At 39.7% G+C, this 10,315-nt stretch overlaps 1 protein-coding gene and 1 long non-coding RNA gene across 2 annotated transcripts; both read left to right on the top strand.

The window, feature by feature from the left end:
- The first annotated feature begins 2,840 nt into the window (after nucleotides 1–2,840).
- On the top strand, nucleotides 2,841–5,627 carry LOC135764810 (uncharacterized). The gene is made up of 9 exons (XM_065275499.2): nucleotides 2,841–3,136; nucleotides 3,456–3,479; nucleotides 3,573–3,782; nucleotides 3,878–3,963; nucleotides 4,112–4,216; nucleotides 4,322–4,436; nucleotides 4,514–4,595; nucleotides 4,849–5,013; nucleotides 5,103–5,627. Exons 2-9 carry the CDS (start codon nucleotides 3,467–3,469, stop codon nucleotides 5,371–5,373), a joined length of 1,047 nt encoding a protein of 348 aa, XP_065131571.1. The 5' UTR covers nucleotides 2,841–3,136; nucleotides 3,456–3,466; the 3' UTR covers nucleotides 5,374–5,627.
- A 1,180-nt stretch (nucleotides 5,628–6,807) lies between these two features.
- LOC135764818 (uncharacterized) lies at nucleotides 6,808–8,671 on the top strand. Its single transcript, XR_010540290.2, has 5 exons — nucleotides 6,808–7,371; nucleotides 7,913–8,006; nucleotides 8,105–8,236; nucleotides 8,319–8,420; nucleotides 8,531–8,671. It is a non-coding gene; the product is annotated as an uncharacterized lncRNA (long non-coding RNA).
- The last annotated feature ends 1,644 nt before the right edge of the window (nucleotides 8,672–10,315 follow it).

The following is a 10,315-nucleotide window of genomic DNA, read 5'->3' as shown; positions in this document are numbered from 1 at the left end:
ATAACTTATTAGTTTTACATAGGAATACTTTACCGTGACGATTATTGAGTACTACCACGTGAAACTATTTATCACTAATAAACACCCAGTGTTAGCATATAGCCCGCTAGCATCCACAAACGGTGGAGGCTGAAGCTAGCATTTTCCGATCTAATTGCGGATTCATCTGATATATGCTTTTCTGACCTGTCCTCACCTGAGCGGGAAGCTGTGGAGGAGTTGTTACCCGGTTTTAGCAGATCCAACGCGAGGTACAGCGCCCACTTCACCCTGCCTTCCGACGTCCACAAGCGAACGAGGCGTACAACAAACGAGCATTCCACGCGATGCAGCTTCACGGACCGTGAACGACTGAACGGAGACGCCATCGCCCAACATGAAAGCGATCGGGAAGCTGTGGAGGAACCGCTGCCTGGCCTTCGCAGATTCAGCAAGCCCCACATCACCCTGGCCCCAGACGTTCGCAGGCGACCGAGGCATGTCACAACCGAACACCCCACGCGATGCAGCTCCGGGGACCACGTTCGGGTAAACGAAGACGCCATCGCCCAGCATGAAAGCGGTAAGACTCCGCTTGTTATTGTAACATGTACTACTTGCCACATGTATAGTTTAGCTTCTGCTGATAGCATAGAGGGGTTTACATGCACTAAGTGTATTGAAGTATTAAGGTTAAAGACACACTATGCAGTTATTTTACCTTAATATAACAGCTTCAAAGTCATTTCGATGGTAAACGAAGTCATAGTATGGCGAATCATCCTCCTGTTGAAGCTCGGGGAGGACGCCGCTAGCAAAACCACCAATGCAAGCTTGAAAGAACCGCCCCTGACAAATCTCGCGAGAATCACGACTTGCTTTACGGCAACGACGTCACACACGTTAGGCTTGTTCGACTTCGTGCAGCGCTGCAAGAACCGGCAGTCGGATGACGTAAAATTACCGCGAGAATGATCCGAGACGGAACTTTGACGTCATCCGGCTGTCGGTTCCTGCATGAAGTCACACAAGCCTATAACAACAACTTCACGCGCGTACTTGAGACGTGATGCTTGATGATGGAAACAGCTAAGAAAACCCGTTCGGAAGAGAGTAGAAAGCGAAAAAGAGAATCTGACCGAGTTAGGAACCGGACAAGAGTCCCACTCGGCCAGGCTTTTACTCGTTGGCGTGAGCTAAAAGACAGCACTGGATGCAAAAGGGATGCTGATCTGGCGATCTTGTTGATGGACAAGTAAGTAAATCTCTTATTTGTAAATTTGTTTGCGGTCTATGTTGTATGTGGTTGCGCTTGCTTGTAGTATGTATTTTCTTACTATGCTGTTCATTCATCCAGTGTTGATAATTAGACCAGTAAAATAATTTCAACATGGGTCTAGCTAGCTTACGATCATAAGAGCATTTAGCAGACTTGCTACTCGTTTCTCTCGTTTCTCTTACATGTTTTTTTTTGCCATCTAAACTCAAGTGTTGTGATGTGTACATAGTCATTTGTCTAATTATGATTTCTTATGGCGTGTTTGTGTGTGTGTGTGTGTGTGTGTGTGTGTGTGTGTACTGTGCGTTTACAAACTTTAGCTGACTAAAAGTTTGTTGATTGAGAAAATACCGATCTTGACCTTTTATTCTAGCTACCAGGATCGGGTCGTAATGTCTACACCCAGCAAAGGACACAGAAGACCACCAAAGCCACCCGTGTCAAGTATAACAGAGGAGTCAGAATGTGATCGGTATGTTTTTCTGCTCAATCCTAATAATTCAGGAATACATAGCACACATTGTAAACTATTCATTCATCTTTTGAATTAGAGATGAAAATTTCCCTGAAACTGGTGTCCAGCCATTAGTGACAGAGACAGAAGAGGGTGGTGTTTTGGAAACCAGGTTTGATTTCATATATATCTCCATGTATTTCTAATTCATATATATATGAGGATATAATAGGAATTATATAAGCCTTTATTATTATTATCAATGAAATTAGTTGTTGGTCTGTCATTTGTACAGGTTTGTTTATCAGGATCCTTTGATGAAGGAATGATTCCATCATTCAAATGAACAGCATTTGTTTGACATATAATTGAAATAAAAAATAATTTTATCTCTAATTGCAGCATGCGTTCTCAGAGCATTGCTGAAGAACATGACTCTACAGATGAGGGGGATGCCAATGACTTGAGGAACAGCTTGTAAGTACTGTGCTGTACTGGTAATTTGCCTTCTACTGACATGTCTTTTCAGTCTGATGTTCATCTGTGTATCTCTTGAACAGCATCGAAATGGATGATTGTTGGGTTGATCCTTCTCACAAGGACTGGAAGGATGACTATAGCTCGGATGAGGATTTTGTTCCTTTCCTACAGCTACGGTACATTTCACGTAGTAGTTACATTTTGGGTTCAACTAATGCTATGTTCATTCTCACAACTATACAGTTCTTTCATTGTCACTTAATTTCTACCATCTGGTTTGTGTAATCAATGTCCATATACTCTGCTTATATACACAGAACTGGTCGTGTCAACACAAATGATCTTGCTGAAATAAGTTTAGATGAATCTGTGCTTGATGTAGCAACACCCAATCCCCCTGAACTGGAATACATTCCTGAACAAGAACGAGTTCTCTGTGAGGATGATCTGGTGGGAAAAAGTGCCAACATCACCTACAACAACAACCTCCATCAGCTTGCCATGTACTTGATGCTACCACTACAGAAGTGCAACTACATAGACAGTATGTCTGGTGTAGCATGCCATGGTGAACCGCCATTTCGGGTGACCCTGAAACCTCGGGGGACTGGAGTCATTTTGGAATGGGTAAGATAAGATGTACATGCATGCAGGGTAGAAGAGCGAGTAAACTGTTTGTAACCAGTAGAGTTGTGATAACATTAGTTTTGAAGTTCGGCATGCAAGGGGGTGACTTCATGCTGGCTACCAATATTCTTCTGTCTGGCAACAACTACAGGAAGATTGCCCTCCTCTTTCAATTTATGAAAATGGCAGTGGTTGCTGAGGGGACTTTCTTCCGAATTCAAGATGCTTATTGTATTGATCCTGTCCAGGAATTTTGGGAAAAAATAGGGCAAACATCATAGACAGGTTGCGTCAGGAAGAACATGTCGTTGTCCTAGGTAAGGTGTAGCATATTTGTTAACCACCATTGAATGTATATGAATTTTTAACACAATCACATCTAAATACAATCATTATTCTAATGCAGTGGTTTTCAATCTTGTCCTAGGGGACCCACAGCTCTACATATTTTGTATGTCTCCCTTAACTGACACACCCAGGATCTGTTCTGTTCATGGATCTCTCCCTTAATGAGCTGATGATCTGAATCAGGTGTGTTAGATAAGGGAGACATGCAAAATGTGCAGGGCAGTGGGTCCCCTAGGACAAGATTGAAAACCACTGTTCTAATGGATGTATTTTTGCTCTATTCAATAGGTGATGGCAGAATGGACTCTCCAGGTACTTTGTGTTTGTGAGCAAATGATCCATAAAGTCCAAATGCTGATAGCTGAATTGTGAACTAAAAATTATAATTTTTTTACTTTTTACTAGGACACTGTGCACAATACTGCACTTACACAACTCTTGAGCAAGAGTCAAGAGACATTGTGCACATTGTCACCGTAGACAAGCGAGAAACAAAAAGGAATTCCGTGATTATGGAGAAGGAGTGCTTCATCAGGACCATGGATGCACTAATCAAGGAAATTCCTGTCAGAGAAGTTGTTACAGATGCCCACCCACAAATATCTGCCTTGCTTAGTAAGGATAACTTATTTGATATGTTGTCTAGAGTCATTGATTTTTATTTTCTTCTGATATTGATTTTATTAGAAATGCTGTGTTTATTGTTACAGATCCAGAACGTGGACGCTACAAAGGCATTCAACACTCACTCGACATATGGCATGCTGCCAAAAATCTTGGAAAGAAGTTACGACGGGTATGCAATCATCTAAATTTATTCAGTATTCTACAACTAATCAATGAACCTGAAGATTTAAGATTGCATATATTGACTGGCCATACTGTCTTAGTATGGTAATATTTTAGAGCAATATATTAACCATAGCTTTGTATTGTGTGATCAGGCTGGCACCATAAAAAATCAGAATTCAATTCTGGTTTGGATGAAGGACATCGTGAACCACTTTTGGTATAGCTGCAAACAAGCATTGACAGAGGAGCAGTTCAAGGTATTTTATAAGTTTTTGTAATGTCACTGTAAAAACTATTACTTTGGGCATGCAGAAAGGTGAAGCTTCTAGCTTTATGTAATTTGGGGTGGTCCATTTATGCAGATGATGTGGCATGGAGTCTTGCACCATGTCCGCAACCAACATTCATGGGCAACTGGATGCTGTGAACATGAGCCTCTGGATGAAGGAAGCCAAAACAAGCCATGGATCCAGCAAGGTTTGAACGATTGTAGCCGCTTGATTTTGATTTGATCTTAGATTGTGAATTTTCCTCACTCTGATATGTAATTACAGGTTCCGCAGCTCATCAGGCACTTACAGCAATTGTGCTTGACAAGCGCTGGTTGAGCCAGGTGAAGAAGTTCATAAACTTTAGGTATGCATCTAATGTCATGAAATTATACATGCACAAAACAAAAGTTGCTAATGTATTTATTTACTAATATACATACTCTAACTACACTTATACATAGCCATATTCCATTTCATTCACATTATTGGTAGATGTGTGGGTGTGTAACATATTTTGGTAATTGTTTGAAGAGTGCAGGCTGAAAGTAGTGCCAAACAGAGTTAGCCTTTATGACCATTGTGATAAGAAATGTTACTAATGTGTGCCTCCCCGACAGGACCACATCTGATTTGGAAAGCTTCCAAAATCATATACTAATGTATGCGGCAAAGCGCTTCGCCTACAGCCCACCTGTATACAAGACGCGAGTTTTGCTTGCCGCCTTAGATTACAATAACCACAATCATCGCCTGCCAGCCCGTAACAAGGATGGACACAAAATGTAAGTATTTACTGTTACTACTGCACTTTGAGTGGATCTTACCAAACATTTTGAAAATGACTATACTAAAATCGACACTTCCTATACAGATATAGAAGATATTTCAACAAAAAATCTCAAATCTGGAGTGTCTACACCACAAAGGAAAAGAAGCAGTATAGCTACATACAAGACCTTCAGAAGGCCATTCTGGGGAGAAGAATTCGAAGTGGGAGAGGCCTTCCCCGCAAACAGATGCTCAGGTCCGATGACCCAAGGCGCATGGGTTTGCTTGCTGCTGTACCGCCACCACCCACTGCAGAACTTGTGCAGGACCACATTGAAAGAGGAGACTGTTGTACTGTAATCTGGTTCTTGTAAATATTTGTAATAAATGATGGATAATATTGAACTTTTCAAAAAAATTATTTATATGCAAAAACAAAAAAAGTTAAAATAAATAAAAGTAAAGTGCACAAATGCTGAGGTAACAGAGAACCAAACATACAATTACCAAATGTTTATAAAATAACATGCTGTTTAGAAATACCTATATAACTATTTACAAATGGATAATAAAAAAAAACTATTCAAGGCGGCGCACCCGGAATCCAGTGTATTGGCCTCTTGGGTCAGGGAACTTGATTCGGACCTTCCATACACAACAGCTGGGTATGACAACTCTGTTGCCCACACCCAGGCGGCCATGCTGCCACAGCACATACTGTCTGTAGGCAGCATGTCGGTACTGACGCTGTTCAACACCCGGCTCCTGGCTGTCATCAACCGCAAAAATGTCATTCCAGGCCGCACGGGTCAGCCGTAACACACCCTCATCCAACACATAGAACTCCATATGTGCCGAGTTGCTTATGCAATTAGCTGGTGTCTGCTTACAACAAAGCCTTTCCAGGTCTGTGGTCATTTCTCTACAATTGGTGCAAGTGCACCAATGCAGGACATCTCCGACAGGGTCAGGGCTATGTGGTATCTCAAGCATGGCCATGACATCGAACATGAGACCTGGCAATCTTGTGAGTATAGAATTCAACAGCTTGTCCTTCTGGTCATACTCAAGCGATTGCAGTTTTACCTACAATGCAAAACAATTCGTTATTTCATATATACACACATCTATCTATCTATCTATCTATCTATCTATCTATCTATCTATCTATCTGTCTGTCTGTCTGTCTGTCTGTCTGTCTGTCTGTGTGTGTGTGTGTGTGTGTGTGTGTGTGTGTGTGTGTGTGTGTGTATGTGTATATAATATATATATAATGTATATATATTGGGGGGTAGGGCATATAAATATATATATATTGGGGTATTTCTACACACACATACACGCTATAGTGGGGGAAAAGATAAAAGATAAATTTATCTAAAATGACATCTTGAGCAATAATAAACAAACCTTCATTTCAGCTGCACGTCTTGACCGCAGCTCCTGCAGCCTCGACTGCTCCTCAGGGTCGAGAATTTTTGCACCCTTCGCCCCTTTCGATTGCCTTTTCCGCGGAGGTTTATATTGCTTCGATTTGACCCCAATCGCATGAGGGACATCAGACGAGGCTGACGACGCGGATTCCTGCGATTATAATTATCAGTACATAAATATGCCTAGAGGTTGTAAATGGTGTAAACATGCACAGATTGCAAACCATGATGATAAATAGCAATAATCAAGTATGACATAATGGCCAATGTTATGAAAAAATGCAACGTACACAATTAACTTTGTCAATGCATTTTGTAATGTTTACATTACAATAAAAAAAAAAGACATTATAAAGTAGACATAAAGAGCACCTATTATGGGATACACGTTTTTAAACATCCTTTTGTGTGTAAGTGTGCATTAGTACATGCTAACGATATTCAAAAAGTACATACCTCAAAGAAAACGATGACGCGAGTTATCGTCTCTAACGTTCGAGGACTACAAAAAACACTCGGATTGTAGGCAACAGTTTACTTCCTGGGATTAGTGACGTAGATAAGACCAACATTATCATAGTTCAGCCCTCTCTGCTTTGCTTGGGTACGCCCTCAAAGACGAGGGTGGGGAGCGCCGAGTCAGAAGAGAGCTAAAATGGCGGAGGTTGTGAGTCCCTGCTTTTACTCTGTTTGCAAACTCTTGTTTCATCGTTTAAGCGATTAAATCTCTCGAGTAGACGCTGTCTCTTTAGATGCGAGGGCAAAATAGCACTTTATGGACTTCCACAGAGGACATCATGTTTAATACGGTTCCGGAAAAATCCAGTCAGAAGTTGTTCACGGAGTTTTCACAATAACTGCTTCTCATGAACCGAAGCTGGATTTGCGCGACGTCTCCTCTTGAAAGTTGGATTACTGTGCACTTCTGGATCACAGACTGTAAGTATTCATGTTTATTATTTGCCTTTTACTGTACATTACGTAACCGGTAACCGGAGATTAACATAATGTGCGTGTAGAGCTAAGCTTGCAAGCTAATTGTTTTGTGTTGTAATACTGTATTTCATAAACAACGTACCATATTTACACACGTGTATGTTGAATTATGCAGGCTTTCGTTTTTTTTATCGATGTTGGTTTAGACATGTTTACAAACTTGCTAAGTTGCTAAGATAAATACAAATACAAATGCCAGCTAAACTGTTACCGGTAAAATTTGTTCTCATGATCAAACTCAAGAAACTCTAAGTACAGATGATTTGTTTAAAGTTATATGTATTTTAGTGTTGTATTTACTTGAAGCTTTCTTAGATTTTGAAACGAAGTAAACACGTAATGTGTGTTGCTAATGTTGGGCCATGTAATATGTAATACATTTACGTTTTAATGAATAGTCTAACGATTTATAGTCGTTGTACTCTATTGTTTTAATATTTCTTTTTGACTGAATACATGTTTGTTTTATTTGTCTATATCATAGATTCGCAGCTGGACACATCCTTCTACACTGTATGCAAACATGCAACATCATTACACACAGTACAAGGAGTCAGACTGGCATATGAGGAGCAAAGGTGTTTAACACATATTATGTATTTACCTAGTGAAACCACTACCAGTCTTAAATGTATAACTGATGATGACAAAGTTTTTTTTCTCTGCATAATAATAGGAACCCAGGCAGTAGCATCGTTTCACAATGTTTCCATCACCATCATCAGTGGATGCCTTTGCCGTCCGTAGCCTGAGATTTCAGATTTGCAGCAAAAAAATTGATTTTCTCATTTATTGGAATGCTGTGCAGGTATTTAAGTATTTTAGTAACTGTGTTAAATAAAGTAGTATTTACTTTTACAATAAATTAATTGCTTGTTTATATTTTACAGGTATTTGTACCTTGCAGCCATCCATTACAATGTCACCAAGCCGTAACAAAAGCAGGAGAGGGAAAGTACAAGGCTATGTTCCCAAAACACAAATGACATACCGTAAGCAGTAATGTTTTATTTCAAATACATTCATAATTAAAAACTTAATGTATGAAGCAGGGAAATAAATGATCAAAACAAAAGATTTATTGACTGCAATATTTCTACAGTTATGTGGAGGATGTGATCAGGCTTGTGTTTGATGAGGTATTTGAAGATAAGCTGAAGGAAACCCTGATTCCAATGGACCTGGCATCACAGTTTGAGAGACCTTCAAAGGAGGACGTGATTGCATGCCATCTTCAGTGCAGGGGTCGTCGAAAGCCAAAATTGTGACCGATCTGATCAGGAAGCTCCAAGCGTATCTGGAGAACAACACACGACAGGATGATAACCTTATAGTGTTGTCTTAAATAGCACCAGCTGACAAAGCTTTGATATGCCATTTATCTGAATAGATAGCTGTAAGAAATGAATTGAACAATTTTTGAAACAAGAGCACAATATGGTTACTAAAGTATGTTTATTTATATATTGTTTAACATTTAAATATATATTTGTAATAAATAAATAAAAACTTTTGACTGACTTTTATATTTTCTTTAAAGTTACATCTTTTGTTCTTTTGGGTACTTTGTTACTATAATGATACTTTAGTGTTATTGGTTTAAAAATGTAATAAAACTTACTCTAGTCCTGCACCTCAAAGGCTTATAGTCGGTACAATAAATGTTCTGTGTGTAGGGATTGAGACAATTTGTGCAAAACCTGGATGATGAATTACGCATGTAAGAGTCCCTGGAACCTGTTGCATTCTCCTTAAAACCTAATAAGTAAAAACATAGCACTTATAAGCATAGATATCATATAGAAGACTAGATGCCCTATTGGCTGCTGGGGACTGAGAAATACGGCCGCCATCTTAAACCGGTCGTACTCCTAGTTTCGTTGCATGGCAGCAGATAAGATGCCAGAGCACCGTGGAGCATTTTCCTGTTCTAATCGGCAGACCATCGCAAATAGAGCCCGGAGGATTATTTTCACAAGTACTTTTTAACATTGCGGTACTACCGGTTGTATTTTGTGAATAGAATATTACCAGAAAATTGAGAAAGAGCAAAGATTGTTTATTTTACTGTACTGAAATCGCAGCCAGCTAACGTTCGCTAGGCTATGTTTACTGCACCAGCCGTTGTTCACCCTGCAAGGAGAGGTGGGGTAAAGTAAAGTAATAATTACAAGAGTTTCTCTGTTGTGAGTATTGTGTAAGGCGCTATATACATGTGTATTATTATTATAAGGTGCTGTGAGCTGCGTGATCCGCCGAGCTTTAAAAAGCTAAGATGTCAACAGACATGCACGTTGTGCGGGAGGATCTGGAACAGAGGATGTTTTCCTTCGTAGGGAGGACATTGAGGAGACTCGGTTTGGAATCGACAACTATCAGTCTGACTCGTTGTCATTGGTTGTGTCTGTGTTTTTAAAGATACGGCTCCACCATGTTGCCAAACTCACCTCTCTTGAACTACAGAAAGGGAGCACGGGAAAGAAGCTCTGCAAAACAGTCCTCTTTCAGGGGTGTGTATGTGCGTGTGTGTGGGGGGAGAGGGAGGGGGGTTACAAATCATTTTAAATTGTTTCTTCACCTTATTAAAAAGTCTTATTGTACTGCAACTAACTGTTTCTGCAGCTTTGTCATATTTATAGTGTGTGATTTATAAAATATCTTATATCCTACATCACATATTTTGACGTCTGCTCACTTTATATCTTATATCAGAATATTTTATTACTGTTTAGTGAATATTCATTCATTCCTACTATGAACATTAAGTGGCGCTGTCCACATTAGTGTTTGTAACACTAATATTCTAAACCTAAATCTTGACAAACTATATATTGTTGGAAAGCTCAAAGAGTATAATTTTCATATTTTATTACAATTTGGGGAAAAT

Source organism: Paramisgurnus dabryanus, chromosome 2 (genome assembly GCF_030506205.2).
Source record: "Paramisgurnus dabryanus chromosome 2, PD_genome_1.1, whole genome shotgun sequence".
In the NCBI taxonomy this organism is placed as follows: Eukaryota; Metazoa; Chordata; class Actinopteri; order Cypriniformes; family Cobitidae; genus Paramisgurnus; species Paramisgurnus dabryanus.
The sequence above is the reverse complement of the archived record's forward strand: the minus strand, read 5'-3'. Positions and strand labels throughout refer to the sequence as shown.

Coding starts and splice junctions, on each gene's coding strand:
- LOC135764810 (XM_065275499.2), top strand. Junction 3,783..3,877: donor ACAAATATCTGCCTTGCTTA/GTAAGGATAACT, acceptor TTATTGTTACAG/ATCCAGAACGTGGACGCTAC. Junction 4,596..4,848: donor AAGAAGTTCATAAACTTTAG/GTATGCATCTAA, acceptor CCTCCCCGACAG/GACCACATCTGATTTGGAAA.